Source organism: Chaetodon trifascialis, chromosome 12 (genome assembly GCF_039877785.1).
Source record: "Chaetodon trifascialis isolate fChaTrf1 chromosome 12, fChaTrf1.hap1, whole genome shotgun sequence".
In the NCBI taxonomy this organism is placed as follows: domain Eukaryota; kingdom Metazoa; phylum Chordata; class Actinopteri; order Chaetodontiformes; family Chaetodontidae; genus Chaetodon; species Chaetodon trifascialis.
Genome location: NC_092067.1, coordinates 27,657,366 through 27,678,509, shown reverse-complemented (window position 1 = coordinate 27,678,509; position 21,144 = coordinate 27,657,366). Strand labels below are relative to the sequence as shown.

General features: G+C 47.4%; 1 protein-coding gene across 3 annotated transcripts in view; it reads left to right on the top strand.

Moving 5' to 3' along the window:
• Positions 1 to 13,790, top strand: part of gtdc1 (glycosyltransferase-like domain containing 1) — a 37,502-nt gene extending 23,712 nt beyond the window's left edge. The window contains exons 5-11 of one of the 3 annotated variants that reach the window (XM_070976373.1): positions 930 to 1,022; positions 1,764 to 1,880; positions 5,366 to 5,475; positions 6,851 to 6,995; positions 11,484 to 11,554; positions 11,651 to 11,739; positions 12,454 to 13,790. In XM_070976373.1, the coding sequence (XP_070832474.1) occupies positions 930 to 1,022; positions 1,764 to 1,880; positions 5,366 to 5,475; positions 6,851 to 6,995; positions 11,484 to 11,554; positions 11,651 to 11,739; positions 12,454 to 12,528 (700 nt within the window). In that variant the 3' untranslated portion in view covers positions 12,529 to 13,790. Of the gene's footprint in view, positions 1 to 929; positions 1,023 to 1,763; positions 1,881 to 5,365; positions 5,476 to 6,850; positions 6,996 to 11,483; positions 11,555 to 11,647; positions 11,740 to 12,453 lie in introns of all 3 variants that reach the window. The other 2 variants (XM_070976371.1, XM_070976374.1) reach the window with 2 other exon arrangements.
• Positions 13,791 to 21,144: the final 7,354 nt, after the last annotated feature.

Below are 21,144 nucleotides of genomic sequence, written 5' to 3'. Positions count from 1 at the left end.
AGCTAAAGTCCAGGAAGAGCAGTCTGACGTAAGAGTCTCTCCAGGTGAGCGAGAGCAGAGTGGACCACAGCTGACACTGCAGCAGACACAGACCGACTTCCTGTGTGCATACTGGTGAGGGTCTACACGGACGTCAAGAGTATCCTTTATGTGGGCCAGAACCAGCTGTTCCAAGCGTTTCATGATGATTGGAGTAAGAGCCACCGGTCTGTAGTCATTCATGCTTTTCACAACCAAGTTTTTGGGCACTGGGACAATGGTGGATGTCTTAAAGCAAACTGGTACCACAGCCTGGGAGAGAGAGGTGCTAAAAATGTCCGTCAGCACCTCAGTGAGCTCCTGAGCACAGTCTCTCAGGACCTGTCCAGGGATCTTATGTGCCTGCAGCTTTGAGGGGGTCATCCTCCTCAGGGTCCTCTCCACATCCACAGCAGACACACTTGAGGGCAGCTCATCTGATGAGAGGGTGAGCCTGGTGCTCTGGGAGGAGTTGGATGACTCGAAGCGAGCGCAGAAAGTGTCGAGAGCATCAGGAAGTGATGGATCCCGAGGACATTCCACATCCTTCCGCCTGTGGTCGATTCATCACGATAGCGCGTAGTTTTGCTCAAAAAAAAAAAAAAAATTTGCTCCAAAGTTTTCGGAGATGTGTCGTCCTGCTAACGGACGAGCTGAGATGGTGATGTCATCAAGTACGCTGCCGTCCCAATTGCAGAATGGCGGTCCTGCGTCCTCCCGTCCTGGAGAGACTGTACTCCCAGGTCGAACTTGCTAAGTCCGAACTGCCAGTCCGAACTTGCCGTACTTGGCATTGAGAAACGACCTTGGACCAGGATGATGAGGCGTTCAGGGGCGTTCAGGAGTTTGCAGTTGTTGTTGACACTGTAAACGTATTTCTCTAATGGATTATTCTGCTGGTCTTTTTTCAGGCTGCTGCCCAAACACAAACTCCTCCGCAGTCCTGCAGAGACGTCTCCTGCTGATGACATCGTCACTCCTCAGGACGAGCAGCTGACGCCACGGTAAAAATACTGCTTTCACCTCTACAAGAATAACACCTGCGTTACACCAGATTCAGCTTTCATCACATAGATTACGTACTGCACACGTATGAACCGTGGAGTGGAAATGACACGGAGCGCAGAGAAACAGATGAATGGCCTGCTTCACCGTCCCAACATGTCTGCCAAAACCCGTCAAAGAGAAACAGACGGTGGTGATGTCAGAGCGCACATGGCAGCCAAATGAAGCAAGCGCCTGACGTTGAAGTCAAGCAGGAGAAGTTCAGTTCCAGTTCAGAGGTGCAGCTGTAAGGCCCAAAATCCACCGCGACCCTGAAGTATCTGTGACTTGACTCCCAACAGAAGAATGAGAGAATATTCTGGTCAAATGAAGCCACGGTTCATGGACGGCCTGAAGCCAGCTAGGACAGTTCGTCTTAACATATACATTATATAATAATATAATTATATATATTATATACATATGCAATATATTACAAACGAGACGCTCTGAGCAGATCAAGCGTCTGTGGAGAGAACTGCCGGCTGCAGCGCTCTGGTTTAATACGGACCAATTTAAGACCTGTTGAGACGCTTACACATGAAATGAAGCAGGTCCATGAACGCCACACCCAAGCTCCCTGCGGTTAGTGAAGAGCACGATTAGCGTCTTAAACGGCTCTAATCATGTATTCACAGGGTCAGGGACATCCTGGTCCTGACGGGTGTTTTTAATCAGTGTTACTGTGATGACCCTGACAGGCCTGAGCAGGAGGATCCACATCAGTCCACTTCAGAACCCAGAACAGACCAGGGACCAGTGAGCGAGGACACCGAAGACCAGATGAAGCCTCTGCACATTGTGTGGCCTCACAGGTGGTGAGTGGCATTTATGTGTGGCATCTGATCTGAGATCTGTTGAGCTTTGTGGTCAGTTAGACTTTCTAACTTGACAATATCGGACTGAACGGCCACCGTCCGTCAGCCGTGCGTGTTTCTGTCAAAGTGTTTTTCACCTTCTCTTGTATCAGTGACAACAGCAGCCGACATGTAATCTGCTCTGAACTGAGCAAAAACACAGATGGATTAGAGCTTTTATTCTGCTGGAAATGAGGATTTCTGTTAATCTGTGATTGAAGCTTCTCGTCTGTTTGTTTTAATCTGTGTGTGGCCCCGATCCTCAGATTACAGCTCCGTCTTATTGCTGCTGGGGGGGGGGGTTAACAGCTGTTCCAGGTGAAGATGCTGCTGCACCGGTGGGGGGTTAAATCTGTGTGTGAGAGCTTTATGTTGATCAGGATCAGAGGATTGACGTCCTGATTGAAACAGCAGAAAACACAACGCTCTTATTTTCCAGGTTTTTTCGTATGGAGTCTGGAATACTTTTAATCTCATAAGTGCCTGAGTCACATGTAATCTCTGCTGAACACCTCTGCTGCAATCACCTGCTCACCATCACAGTCCACCTGTGTGAAGACCTGAAGCTTCATCACTGTTTCAAAAATCAGTTTGTCGTTTCTGTCACTTTTTTTGTGACTCTGATCCAATACGATGCACATTTTCACTCCTCCTGGTCTATCGAGACAGTAACTAGCAGGTGATTCATTAATGGCAGCGGTGGTTATTCGCCGTCTGTCTGTGTGAGAGCCAATCAGGGCTCCTCTGTGACCGTTGGTAGTGGACATGGTGCCTTTCCTGAAGCGTCCTGAACGCATCGTTCATCCGGTGACTGAAACGCAGCTGCACTTTGAAAGTGCTTTGAATTCTCTATGATGTCAACAGACTGAACTCAGAGTATGAAGTGATGACACGTGACTGCAAGCGGAAAAGGAAAAGTCTGTTCATCTTTCAGCCAGAAGAAGAACAGCTCTGAACTAAACTTCTTTTCACTTTCAAGTCCAAAGAGTTTCTGAAGAGTCAGCTGACAGCTGTACCTGAGATCAACCTTTGGACAGTAAGGTGTGTTTTAAAGAGATGTTCAGTCTGCTAACGAGGACTCCTTCAGTTTGAGGTTTTCACACTCATTGTGAACGTCAGTGAATAATATCTGAATTTTCAAAAGCACCTCTTGCGTTCAACATGTGAAGGAGTCCGAATATTAACGAGCTCTCTGCTCTCCACTGAGCATGCTCAGTCCTGCCTCTGCGCTCTGCTTTTTAAAACAGAAACGTGGTCACATGAGGCAGATGAACTCGTGAATGTTAGCTGATGAACTCATGAATGTGAACGTTAGCAGACGAACTCATGAACATTAGCAGTTGAATTTGTGAACGTTAACGTTAGCATACGAACTCGTGAACGTTAGCTGATGAAATCGTTAACGTTAACAGATGAACTTGTGAACGTAAGTGCCGATGAACTCGTGAGCGTTCGCTGATGAACTTGTGAACGTCAGCAGATGAACTCGTGAACTTTAACGTTAGCAGATGAGCTTGTGAACATTCGTGATGAACTCGTGAACATTCACTGATGAGCTCATGAACGTTAGCAGATGAACTCGTGAACGTTAGCAGATGAACTCGTGAACGTTAGCAGATGAGCTCGTGAACGTTAGCGCTGATGAACTCGTGAACGTTCACTGATGAACTTGTGAACGTCAGCAGATGAACTCGTGAACTTTAACGTTAGCAGATGAGCTCGTGAACGTTAGCAGATGAACTCGTGAACGTTAGCAGATAGATGCGTCGGTTTGTGAGGAGGTCTGAATCAGCCGTCCTCCTCTGTGGTGGCAAACGTGGATTCATTTGTGACATCGATTGATTGTTCAGATTCCAGTGTGAGCACATTCATCACTGTGAGTTGATCCAGTGTTTCCTGTGCTGCTGAATGAGATCCTCACACAGTAATTAACACTGAGGCCTCCCCTCAGAGGAGCGGGGGGGGGGAGGTGCGTTATCTGTTGTTGGGTCGCTCTTTGTCCTCCTGTATCAGCACCGGGGGAGTGGAGGAGTCGTCGCTCACAGAAGAGTTAAAAAGGTTTTGTGGAAATGAGGGAATTATCTTTGTGTCCGCGGGGAAACGAGAGGCTGAGAAGAAATAATCTGCTCAGCGAGACGTCACCTCAGGAAACGCTGCTGTTTGACCTTCACACTCAGCAGCGTTCATGGCCGACGGCACTGCTGTTTCAGACCGCCGGCAGCTGATCCAGAGTCAGCCACCACACGACGCACACAGATACTAAAACGTCAAGTCCTGGAACTTCATTTGAGTTCCAGACCAGTAAAAAAAGAACAATTTAAGAGAAAAAAGGGAATAAAAAACAATAAAAGAAATGACAGAAAACAACAGAAGCAGGTCCAAACTGACCTGTGACCAGCCGCTCACCGGGAGAGGCTTTGTCGTCTTTGCTTCTGTCATCGTGTCAGACAGAAACACACATTTCATTTCCAGTCTGATTCCACTGTGTTCACCGACAAGTGAAGCTCAGCAACAGCGCTTCCTGTAGGTTTTTCACATTAAAAGCCTGCTGGTACAGAACTGAGTGAAGGTGAACCTCTGAACTCTGTTTAAAAGGTGCTTGATCTGAACCAGCTGAGTCCAGGTTGGGTCCTCCTCCTCCTCCTCCTCGTCCTCCTCCTCCTCCTCCTCGTCCTCGTCCTCGTCCTCGTCCTCCTCCTCCTCCTCCTCCTCCTCCTCGTCCTCCTCCTCCTCCTCCTCGTCCTCGTCCTCGTCCTCGTCCTCCTCCTCCTCCTCCTCCTCCTCGTCCTCCTCCTCCTCCTCCTCCTCCTCGTCCTCCTCCTCCTCCTCCTCGTCCTCGTCCTCGTCCTCCTCCTCCTCCTCCTCGTCCTCGTCCTCGTCCTCGTCCTCCTCCTCCTCCTCCTCCTCGTCCTCGTCCTCGTCCTCGTCCTCCTCCTCCTCCTCGTCCTCCTCCTCGTCCTCGTCCTCCTCCTCCTCCTCCTCCTCCTCGTCCTCGTCCTCGTCCTCGTCCTCGTCCTCCTCCTCGTCCTCCTCCTCCTCCTCCTCCTCCTCCTCCTCCTCCTCGTCCTCGTCCTCGTCCTCGTCCTCGTCCTCCTCCTCGTCCTCCTCCTCCTCCTCCTCCTCGTCCTCCTCCTCCTCGTCCTCGTCCTCGTCCTCCTCCTCCTCCTCCTCGTCCTCCTCGTCCTCCTCCTCCTCCTCCTCCTCCTCCTCCTCCTCCTCGTCCTCCTCGTCCTCGTCCTCCTCCTCCTCCTCCTCCTCGTCCTCCTCGTCCTCGTCCTCCTCCTCCTCCTCCTCCTCCTCCTCGTCCTCGTCCTCCTCGTCCTCCTCCTCCTCCTCCTCCTCCTCCTCCTCCTCCTCCTCGTCCTCCTCCTCCTCCTCCTCCTCCTCCTCCTCCTCCTCAGATCAGACTGACTCTGAGTGTTTTGTGTTTGTTTGTTTGTTTGAAGGGAACACGATAAAAACCCTGAGCTCTTCTTCTCCACTCTGATCAAACTGAAGGAGCGAGGACTCCACTTTCACCTGTCGGTGCTCGGAGAGACTTTCACTGATCCTCCAGGTAAACACACACGCGCACACACACGCACACACACACACACAGAATCGTGTTCACATCATCTTTGGGAACATTACAAAGACTTACATTCGTTTCCTGGAGACTTACCTGAACCATCACCACTACTTAACTTAACTTACCCCGAGCTTGCCCTAACCTTAACCTTAACCCCAGTCTTTACCCTTAAATTTAATGGTGCCCATTACGGGGACTTGAGTTTTGTCCCCAGTGTGAGTAACACACACACACACACACACACACACACGAAACATACGTAACAACGTCAAAAAAAAAACAAGGCATAATTTCAGGTTTCAAATAGCAGTACCAGTACCAGTATCAGTGGCAGTAGTACTAGCAGTATCAGTATCAGCAGTGTCGGCCGAACTGATGGTCTGACTGCACTCACTCGGTGTCAATGAGTCAAATCAAAGATCATGAAAAGAAAAAGAAAAGATCACGAGTCAGACATGTTGTTTCTTTATCACAGATGAGAGTATGCAGTAGTCCTGTGTACATGTGTGTAGTAGCAGTACTGCAGACTGCTCTATCACTGAAGTTCTTCCGTCTGAGTTTTCTTCATCACATTAGTTTGATGAAGAAGTCGTCTGACTTTTCTTTCACCTTTAAAACTCGTCCTGTTTCTGTGTTTTACTGCAGGCTGGAGGTAAACCATCATTTTCTGTGTTATGAGATTATCTGAAGGTCAAAGGTCAGCGCTGCCTTCAGGCCTGAGGACACTTTTTAATTGATAAAACACACTGTGTATCATCAGCTGATGATGCTATAATGACTGTGTGTGTGTTTTAACTTAATGAACACACTCTGAGATATTGAGACGTAAAGTTTTACTGCTGCATAAACACACTGACCATAAATTCAGCTTCATATTTAGTGATTAGCTTTATGAGTGCTGGGAAGGCAATCACATTAGGACAATTTTAATCGACTTTGATTTTGTTAATAGGGTCAGAGTATTGATTATCTTCACCCCTCACCTGTTTGTCTTTCTGCCCGTGTCATAAATGTCCAGATTCATTACCGTCAGGCTTTTTTAAAAATGTGTTTTTAGCTCATTTCCTTTATTTCTTTCTTCCTCGTCTCTCTGAGTTGATGCTGGAACGGTAACGGAAGGACACATTTTTAAATGGACAGTAAGACATGAAGAGCATAGCTCAGTTCACAGAAGGACTTTTACTCTTTGATTCACCTTTGTCTTTCATTTTCTTTATGATTGATTGCTCATATTGTGTCTCAGATTTTGAAAGGACGTCTTGATGTCTCGTATGTCCCGTGGAGCTCCTCCAGGATGCGTCCTGGGTCCTTTTTCTTTTGTAAAATAAAGTGATTTATTGTAAAAAATGATGTTATTCTGCAGAGGTCTTTCTGGAGGCCAGACGTCTGTTGGACTGTCACATCCTGAACTGGGGTTTCCTGTCCAGTAAAGACGATTACCTACAGGTGTTGTGTCAGGCTGATGTGGTCGTCTCCACCGCCAAACACGAGTTCTTCGGAGTCGCCATGTGAGTTCAGTTCACCTGGATTGTAGATGTCCATCAAAGACGGTGCGTGAACATCATGCTTTCAAAGCAAATGCTGGTCATCAGCTGCTGGTGTGCTAACTCTGTCGTGACAATGCCTTTGAACAGGTTATACTGATGGTCTTCATTTCAAAAACGAGTTTCACATCTGCATGCAGGTATACAGCATCGAAATTTAACTATGGGGTCAAAGGCAAGAATGGCCCAAGAAATCTCAAAATGTCCCTAAAAACTCTGATCAGGAGCTAACATTAGCAGCAAATGTTGGTTGACTAATGTTAGCAGCAAACGTTAGTTACTAATGTTAGCAGTGAACGTTGGTTAACTAATGTAGGCAGCGAACATTGGTTAACAGCGAATGTTAGTTACTAATGTTAGCAGCAAATGTTAGTTAACTGATGTTAGCAGCAAATGTTAGTTACTAATGTTAGCAGCAAATGTTAGTTAATTAATGTTAGCAGCAAATGTTAATTAATATTAGCAGCAAACATTAGTTAATTAATGTTAGCAGCAAACGTTATTTAACTAATGTTAGCAGCTAACGTTACAATCTACAAACTGACCACTAGAGGCCACTGAATCCTCCATGCTGGACCTTCAGTGTGTCACTGAGTTTTTCTATCAAACATTTTGTGTCTAAAATGTCAGACAGAGATTCAGTTTCCTGTGATACTGATCGAGTCAAATTTTCAGTTCGAGGTTTGAAGCTCAGATTTACTGTCATCATACAAAACAGGACTTCTTGATGAGATGCCGCTGGCTCTCCCTCCATGCAGAAATATTAAAATATTGAGAATTAGAGTAAATCAAAGGATATCACAGCAGCTCTGCTCTCGTGTCGATGAGTCTGTTGTAAGTCGTACATGCTTCTGTTTTTACAGCCAACAGCAGGGCTGCTGTGCAGTGTGCTGCACAGAGAGCGGGGGATGGGTTGAACCTCTAACTGACAATGTTGGAAACTGAACACTGAACACGTTTCCGTCCAGTTTCCTCTCAAAATGCACAAAAAGCCTCATTGACATGTCCATGTCAACATTAGAGAATTTCAGCTCAGTTCACCCTTTTAATCTCACCTGTGCTTTCAAACAGAGTGGTGCCTCACTCTGTCTTGACTCAGGTTCTCATCAGATCAAGGTCTCCTTTAAAGGGGCCCGACAGAGACCTGCAGGTGTGGACTCGGTGAGGACCAGCAGCCCCTCAGTGTGTTTGTATGTGAAGCTCAGACTTCAGTCAGACTTCAGTCACCTGAACTCTGCAGCCGAATCTCTGATCACACTTTCAGTCAGGTGGATCTGAGCTGCAGGCTGAACAACAACAACCAATCAGATGCTCCGTTCTCTGAAGCACAACCAATCAATCAGCTCAGTGATGGTGTCAGCCTGCAGTCCCGATCGTCTGATCTTCACCTGATTCATGTGGGAGGTCTGTTTGTAGCCCACTGAGATGTTTATTTACATCTGAGCTCCACAGTTCAGCTCTCACACCAGAGTCCTGTGACAACTTCAGTAAATACACAAAAGCAACTGGATTCAAAAAGAAGATAGAAATTAGGTAATAATGCTTTATGTAGAAAAAGCCTAAATTTCCTGAGGAAACATTTTGGAAGGCTGAAATGACTAAACGAAGGTCAAGTGGCAGTACAAATGAAATGTAGGCACTGAGTGAAGAGAAAGTGTAGTTCAGTGCTGCTGCAGCAGCAGGCTTGGTGCGAGAGGTGTCTGCATCAGGACGACTGTGCTGCACGTGGTATCACGCTAACAGTTAGCACAGGAGCACGTTAGCATGCTATGCTAACAGCAGCTTGGTTTTGGTTGTGTTTCTCAGTGGATTTGTTGAATTAAAGTTTAAGAAGGTGATTGGAGTTGATTAGTATCTCGGTCAGTTAGCAGTTAGCGTTAGCCGCTGACACGGTGACGTCTGTGCTTCTGGGATGTAAATGAATAAAAGCCTGAGTATTATTTGTGTAATGAGAGTCGACGGCTCGCTGCTGCCTGTGTGATAATGAATCAGGAGCTAATTATGGCATAGAGGAGAAGTGTCGTCCCCGAGGGGGCGGGGGGGGCTGATGTTTGTGTTTGTCTTTGATCCAAAACCAGGAGGGACCAGGACCCTCGGCCCCCCCACAGCGCTCTGTTCATACTCAGCCCTGTGCTGCTCACACAGTCTGTTTCTGAAGGTTTCCGTGTAGAAATGTGGACTTTAAAAGGATCAATATTAGCGAGGAGCTCCCATCATGTGGAGAACATGGCCGAACGTTCTTCTTCTACGTCTTCATTTAGAGTCGTTTACATCCTCTCAGTCTAAATCCCTAAATCATTTCACACAACACACACGTTTCCATAGACCGTATATACAGTGTTAAGATTTTAAACTATGACCATATTAAAGACTAAACGTGAACGCATGAACCAGCCTCCCTCTGCCCCCCCCACCCCCCCACCCCTGAAACAAACCTCATTTATGTGACTGCTTTCATCTCAGCTGAGAAAAGAGCACAGTGTTCGAAAATACCCTGAGAGTAACACGCTAAATACACGTCACGTGGTCACAGAGCAGGCGGTTTGGCCCCGTGTGCTCTGATACATCAACACGCCGTTAACACGCCACCCATAATTCATTCAGTCGTAATTCATTCAGTCATAATTCAGCTCTAAAGAAAAATCCTGGTGTTCACGTGCGTGTGTGCGTCATCTTGTCCTGGTCGCACGAGGACCCCGTCGAGTCGTCTGAGCTGCGTCCTGCAGCTGCGTCATGAGTTCACCTGCTCTGGACTGAAGTTCAGTCAGCGTCACGTCAGTCAGTCCAGGAAGTCCGAGACGAACGGGACGTGTTCAAAACACACACAGCGTAAACAATCCGACGCACAGCGAACGCAAAGGTGTGTAGAAACAACTAATATGACACATTTCTTTATGTCAGGTCATCAAAATAAAAGCACCAGCTCAGGTCATCAAAATAAAAGCACCAGCTCAGGTCATCAAAATAGAATAAAAGCACCAGTTCCAGTAATTAAAAAGTAAAAGCACCAGCCCAGATCATCAAAATAAAAGCACCAGTTTGCTCTGTAGTGATGTACAGCGTGTCTGAGGTCAGAGCAGAAACAATAGAAGGGCCCTCAGCTGAGCGTTGTTGGTGTCAGCTCAGAGTTTCATCCTCATTATGACTGAATATTGTTTAATCTGATTAATTATGATCATCAGTGTGAGCAGACGCCTGCTCGTGTCCTGCGGTGACAATGAAGTCATTCAGTCCAGTGAAAGCTCAGATAATTACATCTGAGATAAAAAGTCTGATAACATTTACTCACTGAACTGAACTGACCTCAATAATCCAGACCAGAGACACACAGGAGCTGGACCTTCACACCTTCACACCTTCACACCTTCACACCAGAACTCAGCTCGCTTCATTTTCAAAACCAGTTTTTATTCATCACGTTTTGGATGAAATAAGTTAGTCAGCTCTGCCGTGTGAATATGAATGATGTGAGACTGAAACCTTATTAAGGATTCATCAGTAATCTAGAAGCATTTTAAATTTGTGGCAGCTGGGTTCACATCAGTTCAGCGCTACCAAATCACTACATCTGCTCATTTTTAAGACCCTTTTTATGCGTTTTAGCCACATTTACAGAGATGTCAGCTGACGTACGTTGTCTTCTGAATACAGAAGTGAATCATTGAATGAATGAGTGAAACCTGATCCTGATCCAGGAGGATCCTCCTCTGAGTCAAATGGTGAAATTGTTCCTCAGTTGTGGGGCTGCAGGACGATCGTCCTCTTTGTCATGTCTTTGCTGTTAAAATAGAAAATCACCACAAAGAGAGTCCATGGCTGTGTGAGCAGCTCTGTGAGACAAACCTCAGCATGCTAACATGTTCACCATCTTAGCTTAGCCTGCTAGCATGCTAACATTAGCGGACTAGCAGTAAACACAACGTCATCAGTTCTGCAGGTGTTTGGCCTGAAACCAAAGTGTTGGGAGCATGAACGTGTGATCATCCAACAGTTGTTTCAGACCGACTGTGAGAGACGTCATCATCCATAGAGAGTGTGGCTAGCATGACGCGACATGTTGAAGGTCATCATTAGCTTGTTAGCATATTAACAGTGTATGATTAAACTATAGCAGGTGCTAAACTGCTAAAAGTGAATGTGGAATAGTTTTACAGAAGTTAGCTCAACGAAGCCCTGCTCATAAAAACACATTTCAACATTGCAAACAACAAAATAACTTGGCTCTATATGAAAAACACCTCAAATTACACAACAATACTCAGAATGATGAACAATTTACAAAACGGGTACAAAATAATCTGAGTTTTAGATGTTTTGTTGTCTTTGGACAGAGCCTGGCTTCCTCGTGTTTACGCTAATGCTGCTAGCTTCACATTTAACCGAGTGACATGAGAGTGACATCAGTCTGAACATCTCATTCTCTGTCTGACGTGTTTTAATGCTGTTTTCCAGGTTAGAAGCAGTTCACTGTGGCTGTTATCCTCTGTGTCCAAAGGCTTTAGTGTATCCTGAAATATTCCCTGGTAATGAAAACATTTTCAAAGTGAATGAACTATGACAGTCTGTCAGTGTTCAGTGTGGAGCTGTAGCTTCTTCTCGTCTGCTCTCTCATGCAGCAGAGTATCTGTACTCCACACCCGAGCAGCTCTGCAAACGGCTGCAGACCCTCTGCAGGAGGCCGGACGTCGCTCGCAAACACGTCGTCAAGGTAATCGACTGAAATCCACACATCAAAAACACAGTGGTCCACATCTGAGCAGCAGACACAGACACATCCTGGGTCCTACGTTACCCATAATTCACCTGGCCTGGAGTCTTTCATTGGAGCCACCCTGCTCGGTAAAAGGTTTTGACCAGTAAGCTTTGAGCTAGCTTTTAGCTCCAGTTAGCTTAGTGTTAGCTTCTGGATTAAGTTAGTGTAAGGTTAGCCTTTACATGGAGTTCGCTTGGTCAGCGCCTAATTCCAGTAAACTTTAGGTTAGCTTCCAGGTCCAGTTAGCTTTTAGCTCCAGTTAGCTTAGTGTTAATTTGTAGTTGTGGTTTTGAGTTGTACTAAAGTGGATTTTCATCTTGTGATGTAGCAAGGCTAACGGTTTCCCTCTGGTTCCAGTCTGCGTGTTAAGCTAGGTTAAACAAAGCTCACTTTGAAGCTAACGCTAAGCTCACTGGAGCTTGTAGCTAACTCTGTTTTGATGCCAACAAAGGTAACTGGACCTGGAAGCTAACTCAAAGTAGCTGCTGCTGCTGAGTTTGGAAGGGGAGGGTGAGGTGAGGGGTGTTCGGCTGGTTGCAGTCTGAAACTTCACCACCAGGTGCCGCTGAATCCTTCACGCTGGACCTTTAAGCTAGTTAGAACACATGGAGGAATACAAAGACAGAGGAGAGTGAGACGTCCCTGTGATGTTCCTCTTCTGTTATTCAGGTGGACACCTCCTCCTTCTCCTGGACCTCTCTTAAGGAGCGTTTTGAGAGCCTGCTGGCAGCACAGCGCCCCTGAACGCACCGCGCAGACTTCAGCCCATTAGCGTCTGCTGGTTTGTCGGAGCGTCTGCCAGGCCGTCGTCATGCCTGACTCGACGCCACGTCCCACAGAAAGCGGCGGTGACTTCCAGCCCGTCTCAGGCACCTCTGAGCCCCAAATGAAAGGCAGGCCGGTCGGCTGGAGACGCAGAGTCTGGACCTGTAAACGTCCCCGTCCTCTCAGGCTGGAGGAGAACTTTCTTTTATGTGTGTGGTTTGGGTGGAGGAGGGGGGTTAACGTGTAAAAGCTTTCATGTTTCCACAGGCGGTGCCACCTCATATATCCGGCTGGATCCATTTTTATCCTTTGTGCTGTTGAGTTTCTGTTGTTCACCACAGCGACTGAGCGGCAGCCAGGCTGTGGTTTGTGTATGCGGCTCCACCTGAGCTGCCAGGTCCAGGACTGTGAAGAAACCAGAATAAAGTGGATCTGCAGACGCTTCGTAACCACTGAGGCGACACCAGGCAGCGTTAGCAATGTGTAACACAGTGATGAAGGCTTCATTTTATCCAGACCAGAGAAAAGATGTGCCAGCTTTAATAAACAAGGACTTTGTGAGACTTGACTTTGATTCGGACCTGATAACCAACGTTTGTCTCAGAGAAACCACTGACATAAAGACTGTGCATGGAGGCTCGTTCCTGCCTGGACTCCAGTAACTGGTGATTAACGTGATAATATGAGATAATCAGACAGGAAGCTGGGCGGGACTTCCTGTTTCTGCAGCAGCTTCCTCCTGAAGAGAAGCCGTTTGTTGTGTCGTTTTGGTTGTTTTCTTTGTGTTTCAGAGAGCAGCTCACAGCTTCAGGCTGCAGCCTTCACACGCAGCAACAAACCGCTGTGGAAATCTGACCTGAGGCCAGTCACACACACGTCTCTCTGCAGCGTCTGCAGGACAGAACTGATCCAGAGCGACAGTAGCTTCGCACGCATCAGCAGCACTGAGCTACCGAGTGCGCTCACACGCCTCCACCCGCCACTTCAGCCTCCGCCAGCGACCACCGGCCCCCGCGCCTCCAACCGTCCTCATGATACACACAGTAAACACACACACACACAGTAAACACACTGTAAACACACAAAGTAAACACAGTGAGCACAGTAAACGTGTGAGCAGCGCAGTGAGACGCTTTAATGTGTCGTGTTTTATGGACTGCAGTTAAATCTTTATTAGCGTCTTGTTGTTCTGGAGGTTTATGATGTCATCAGGTCATGACCTGAGCTCCAGGATGATGTCACCGCCGGCCGACGACGAAAACAAATTATCGCTGCTGTCCTGACCTAAAATCTGCTCAGAAAACAACAAAATGTGGTGCTTCAAATCACTGACTCGTCAATAACTGTTGTGATCATTGTTCAATAGATTTTTCCAGCAGAAACAAAAGTTCAGTGAGCGCAACTTTATTCATTCATTACAACTTTATGAAATTATTAGAACTTCATTCCATTATTTTGAAAAATAAAAGATGAGGAATTCACATAATGCTGTTTTTTTGTCTTTCTGTTGGATTGAATTCTGGAGAAAAATGGTGAACGAGATGTGTGTGCGTGCGTGTGTGTGTGCACGTGTGTGCGTGCGCGTGTGTGCGTGCGCGCTTCAGTTAAAGACTCATGAGGTTAAATCTCGGTGTAAAACATCGGTTTCTAATCGAGCCTCAGAAAAGAGAAGTGCCGTTTGCTTTGAGGCTTTTCTGGAAACTTGCATATCAACAAAGAGCAGCGACATTAATTTCACGCTTGAGGAGCGAAGCTGGTTTCATCCTGTGGGCTCTGCAGAGCTCTGATTGGACCTCCAACACCTGCAGCATCGAACTCTGAACCTGAAGCGGTGAGGAAATGTGTTAAAGTGTGGATCGATTGATAATGATGGATTTTATTATCATGTGTTTCAATATCCAGCTTGAGTTGCATCAGTTAAAAGGAGCAAATGTTACATGATGAGGATGCTAAGCTAACATCACTAACACATACAGTCACTGGTAAACCTTAAACAGCTATCCCGAACGCATTGGCCATGTGCTGTCCTAGCTAACATTTTATCCTCGATCGCTTAGCGCTGCTAACGCTGAAACGGTGTGGTTTTGCTTCTGTGCTACGTTAGCCCTGCTGTGTTAGCTTCTGTAAGCTGCTGTCCAAAACTATCAACCTGAAGATTTTGTTCAAGGATTTTTATTTTAAGGGTGGTGAAAAATGATGATAAAAATCATTTGAAGCTTCAGTACGAAGTCCAGCACCATTCAAGTCTGTTTCTTTGACCGTTTGTTCTGTAGCTTCGTGTCGCTCAGCCCTGCTAACGTTAGCTTTGTGTCAGACTGCGGGTGCCTCTGCTCGTGCTTCGTTAATGTCGTTTTTCTCTGTGTTGCTCAGTTGAATGGCGTCTGTGAGTTCGCAGAATGCGACGGGAGTGAAGCCGTGGACTCACGCCGCCCCCCCCCGCGGTGAGCTGCTTTGTCACACCTGCCCCCAGCCTTTGATAAATTACTGTCTGCACTCCCCTGGATGAGGAAACACGGCTGTACTTAAAGTGTTTAAATAAATGTCTGCATCTAAAGTGGAAATTTAATTTGGCCTGTTTTGTACAGCGAGCAGCAGAAATAAAAGGAAATCTGCATCAAAGCGCCTCGACTGTCAGCCGCTATCTCGGGATTTACTTAAAAATTCAGCACATGAAAGATCCATTTTTAAAGGAAGGCCAGCCTCAGTTTCCATGTAGCTTCAGAAGAAGACGCCCCTCCCCGGAGACATTAGAGCATTAAAGGTGCTGTAATTAGCTGCGCGAGCTGCCGGCTCCACATTAGCTTTTTACCGCTGCCATATGTTCGCTGCCGCTCGCCGGTGCGTCCACGAAGGGACTGAAGCAGCCAGAGGAGAAGACTGGCTGTCCTCATGTAACTGCAGTCATATGCTATCAATATGCTGCTGGTTTTAATGGGCCCTCCGCTTAGACGTGGCACGCCTCGGCTCGTCCTTCTCACTGGATTTGCTCCTCTAAGTGAGGCCGCCGGCAGCCGTCCATCACCGCGACGCTCGTCCAGCGCTGCACACAGTCAGCGCTCCACAGTTATTATATGAAATAGCTGCTGTGAGAGGTTTGGCTGCAGGACACAGAGCAGAATCGGCGAGCTCGCCGTCCAAACTGAGCGGCTGGAACCAGAGCCTGAACCAACTTTATTAAGACGTGCTGCAGACGCCACGCTCAGGAAACGGTCCACTTTACGAGCTGGAGCGTAACATCACCTTCACGCTCTCTGTCACCTCAAACGCCAAACCGGGCTCTCAGAGCCGCGGTGGCCTCGCTGATCTGGTTTGGGGAGTTTTCCAGGAGGGATGTCTCAAAGCTGATCCCCCTCCCCCGTTCCTTCTCCTCCTCTGGTGAGATTTAGTGAAACATTCGACCACAAAAGCCTGTTAAAGCCTGTCACTTTCCCATCGTTCCCAGTCCCGCTGCCAAGCCAGAGACATCTGATTTAGGGAATAATAAAATCCAGAGAAACGGTTTTCCCATAATTACAGACTCTGTTATCTCGGCACGAGAGCCGAGAGAAGAAAAGAAGAGATTCCTCAGCGAGCGTCGGCCTCGATGGAAGCAGACTGGATATCAAAGAGTTTGTGGCTGATTTGAAGCTGATGTTTGAACACTTTGTTTCACTGCGCCTGAACGCTGACTCAGCAGTTCTGACAGAGAGCTTCTAGCACGCCGCTGATGTACTGCAGTACTACACAGCTTCCCTCTGATGATCATGTACTGCAGTACTACACAGCTTCCCTCTGATGATCATGTACTGCAGTACTACACAGCTTCCCTCTGATGATCATGTACTGCAGTACTACACAGCTTCCCTCTGATGATCATGTACTGCAGTACTACACAGCTTCCCTCTGATGATCATGTACTGCAGTACTACATAGCTGCTGTTAGCTGTACTCTGCAGTGAGATCTACTTTGTCCTCGTGTCTCGTTCTCCTGAACATTTGCTTCGATGATGTGGACGCGCTGCTCGTCTCGACAGGCCGGATCTGGACCAGGTTTTAGTCAGAACCTGCTCTGGCATGCTGCCCTGCTCGAAGGCAGCGGCGGACACAGTTTAACCAGCTTGTTGGATTCTGGACTCTTGTGTTCAGCGGCTGGAGGACGTTTGTGTTGTGATTTTAGCTCTCCATTCATGAATCTACAGCTCTGTTTGTTATATCTGTGTACTTTGTACACATGTATACATAAATGAGACAAATTACTTGTAAACTTGACTTTTGAAAGATCTGAATTCCTCCACATTTCAAAATAAACAAATAAAATAATGTCGTCTGCCGTGTTGTTGAATTGTTCACGTGGTTGAGTTTGGCCCACGTTTCCTCCTGGAGGAAAAACAGGAGGGGTTCTGGTCACGCGTTGTTGGTGGACCCAGTTTTCCATGTTTCAGCTTTTGAAGTCTTTCCAGTATTTAGTGAGACTACTGCAGCCGGCAGCCACAAAACGATGGCGTTCAAACCTCCAGAAGTTTGTGTGTCATCAGTGTTGGTCCACCAACTGATGGCTCAGGTTGTTCTTCTGAGTGTCTGACGACACGATGGACACGATGGACACGATGGACACGATGGACATGACGGTGCAGAGAAAGACCCTCTCTCTGTGAAAGACTTCGATCCTTTGAGTTTAAGCAGAAACAGCTGTTCCATCGCTCTGCTCAAAGCCACCAGACTCCATTCACAAAAACAGTCATTTAACATCATAAAGCACACTTCATTCAAACTGACAGAAACTAAACTAAACTCACCAAAACCTTCTTGGTTCATCTTTCAGTTCAGCCAATCAGGAGAGGAGCGAGAGAGAGGGCGGCAAACACAGCGTGTACAGACGAGTGTTTTCACATCTATTTTCATCGGACATGATGATCGGAATTTAAATACGCTGGACTTCAACAGATTTTCCAGTAAGAAAAAAATAACCGCAAGTAGAAGGTCTGGTTTTGTGACTCTGAGGTTCTGCTTTTTTCTTCAGTATTCATTCAATATTCATTTTCACATTTTTTAAATCTGTGACTCTGTAACTGTACGTAATGATAATGTTTTACTAGATAAATTTAGTATCCTCACATGTCCTCAGTTAGCTTGTCAATAGTACTACATTTTGTCATTATTTTATTACTCCTAATGAGCCCCAACCAGTTTAATTTATTGATGTAATTCTAATGTATTCTATTTCTACGTTTCACCTCCTACATAGTAGATTCTACTCGACACAATGTCACAACACTATGACACAAAGTTAACATCTTACGTTGTTTTATTACATTCTATACTACTCTATTATATTTCCATATGATACAAACAAGTATTGTTACTTAATACAACCCTGATTCCAGAGCAGTCTGAACTCTGTAATCAATCAATCAATCATCAATAATCAAACTGTCACTGACAGCAGCTTCATGTGTTCACCTCCTTCATCCTTCATGTGATCACAAAGTGGTGAACCTCGCTCAGCCTTTCCAGGACGCCCCCCAGTCATGATCCTCTCAGCTGTTCACCTGTGGAGCGATCAATCAGGTGTTTCTGGAGCGTTCCATCTTTCAGTCTGTGAAACGTGTCGCTGCATCAGATTCACAATCAGCAGATATTTACTGAAATCAGTGAAAAACATTAAATATATTGACTCTGAGCTGTTCCCAGGTCAGTTTATGTCAGAGAGGATCAGATCAGCTGATCACAGTCTGATTGATCAGCTGATCACAGTCTGATTGATCAGCTGATCACAGTCTGATTGATCAGCTGATCACAGTCTGATTGATCGGCCAGCTCTTAAGAATCTGCGTTGTATATTTATGGAGTTCCCTGCTCATGTTCTGTAGTTGTTCCCAGCAGAGCTGCTGTGTTATTTACTGAATCCAGCTTTAGGTATTCTGACAGCCAGGTTCAACCACCACTAAAACCACCCCCCAACCCCCCACCCCACCCCCACCAGCAGCACCTCACCGCTGATCGAGTCGCCGCAGAGCGTCCACGGACTTCTAAAAGTGCTGTGGATCGAGGTTTAACACAGAGAGTCTGGCAGGGAACAGAAACCAGAGAGAGTCTGGCAGCAGAGACCAGGATCCAGAGTGGAGTCCTGGAGGACTGCGGTGAGGTGTCAGTTCTGAAGGTGGAACTGAACCCTGCATTTATCTCGGTTTAGAACAATGTGGGTGAGATCCCTCCCTTCCTCGAAGAGGCCTGAGCAGGAAGGTGTGGCGTTGGAGGCTGGAGCTGCCTGCGAGCAGAGAGCTGAGGCTTGGCTGGGGGACAGACTGCAGACCGGAGGGGGGGGCTGGGGGGGCTTTCTGGGCCGCTGTGCATCCAGTCCTGGAACAGGATCCAAGGAGTGCGGCGCAGGGCGGCGCTCCAAGCTGTCAGCGGGCTCTTGACGGAGCGCTCTGAGGTGGACGGGGGCCCTCGCGGGGCCTCTCAGCACATAATTGCATCCAAAAGGTTGCTGTCGGCTCGCCAGACGAGCCGCGACCGCCAAACACTCGACTCCGCAGAGCTGCACCGACGTGATCTCTGGATTACATGTCAGAAAATACACAACACCAGCTTTAAATGTTCTGACACACACCAACGCGTCACACAGCGTCTGCTCGACACCACAGAACACTCAGTCCAAAGTACCTCACAACAAGAACATACACTGAAGTACAAGTACACAGGTAGTGTCAGCTGCCACCAGCACTGAAGCATCACTGTTAAAACAACAGTTTACTGCTGAGGCTCAGCAGGCGCAGCTCCGTCAGGCCAGGTGAGGCTCAGCAGGCGCAGCTCCGTCAGGCCAGGTGAGGCTCAGCAGGCGCAGCTCCGTCAGGCCAGGTGAGGCTCAGCAGGCGCAGCTCCGTCAGGCCAGGTGAGGCTCAGCAGGCGCAGCTCCGTCAGGCCAGGTGAGGCTCAGCAGGCGCAGCTCCGTCAGGCCAGGTGAGGCTCAGCTGATCCACCTGATTAAAGATGAAAAACAAAGTTCTGATCAAAAATTTTTTTTCAGCTTCTGGACGGTGATAAATATTGATTGTTTGATCAGGTATAGAAATGAAACACGTGAGTCGATATCCTCCTCAGGTGAGTCCTTTGTCCTTGCTGAAGATGAGGGGCGGCGCCGGCCATCATGAGTTCCTGTTTGATTCTCAGAACATGGATGTTTGTCTGTGTTTCCTGTGATGATTCATGACCTTCGCCTCTTTGTTGTGAAGCTGGTTTCTAACTGGAACATGTGGAAAGCTGAGCGTCGTCGTCGCGTTGGTCGATAAAGTTTGTGGACCGTTTTAAAGGATCCCAATTCGTCGTGTCGCTGACAGGATTTCAGTTAATAAGGTCAGAATCAGGAGGCGTCCGTCACCTTCGAGCTCTCGCAGCTCCGGCGGTTAATCTGCTGTGATGGCCGACATCTTGGCCTGCCACGTGTCATCATTCCAGCGTGGATGGAGAGGCGGCGTGCTGCGAATATTCCTCCACCTCATTACGAGCCTCCGCCCTGACGATCATCCACACTGACACAATCATTATGAATAATTATCATCTCGGCTCACTTTGAGCTCAAAAGTCACATTTTACTTTAAATATGCCTCAAATCTCTCATGAGAGAAAGTTCAGCGGAGCAGAAAGTCGAGAGGAGCTTCGTTTCATCCCGAGGACGTTTTCACGTCAGCGTTTCTTCTTCTGTGGTCTCTCGGTTTAAAGGGACAATCCTTAAAAATCATGTTCAGGTTTAATGTTCTGATGTCGTCTTTAGTGTTGAACGTTTCAGCACTGAGAGGAATCGTTTGTTATTGATCTGAAATCTGAAGAGTTTGTGATTGGTCTACATCAGATGCTGCACTTCCTGTTGGACGTGCAGCATCTGATGAATACACACAGCATGTGACCTGCACCTCAGCCACCTGCTCCTCCACCTGCTCCTCCACCTGCTCCTCCACCTGCCTCACCTTGGTCCTCCTCTCAGCAGGCTCATCGATACGCATCATCATTCATCATTCGCTGACCATTTATGGTTGAATGTGGGCGTGTAGAGGGCGGGACACGAGCTGATATTTTTATTTTTATTTCTCTGTTCTCTTCTAATTTCTTTCTTTCTTTCTTTGAAATGTATCATTTTCATGTATTTTAATGCTTCTTTAAAGCACTTTGAATTGCCTGGTGTATGAATGTGCAGCGTGTCCTGGATCAGGACTGTAGCGTGTTCAGGACTGTAGCGTGTCCTGGATCAGGACTGTAGCCTGTTCAGGACTGTAGCGTGTCCTGGATCAGGACTGTAGCGTGTTCAGGACTGTAGCGTGTCCTGGATCAGGACTGCAGCGTGTCCTGGATCAGGACTGTAGCGTGTCCTGGATCAGGACTGCAGCGTGTCCTGGATCAGGGCTGCGGCGTGTCCTGGATCAGGGCTGTAGCGTGTCCTGGATCAGGACTGTAGCGTGTCCAGGATCAGGACTGTAGCGTGTTCAGGACTGTAGCGTGTCCTGGACTGTAGCGTGTCCAGGATCAGGGCTGTGGCGTGTCCAGGATCAGGGCTGTAGCGTGTCCTGGATCAGGGCTGTGGCGTGTCCTGGATCAGGGCTGTGGCGTGTCCTGGATCAG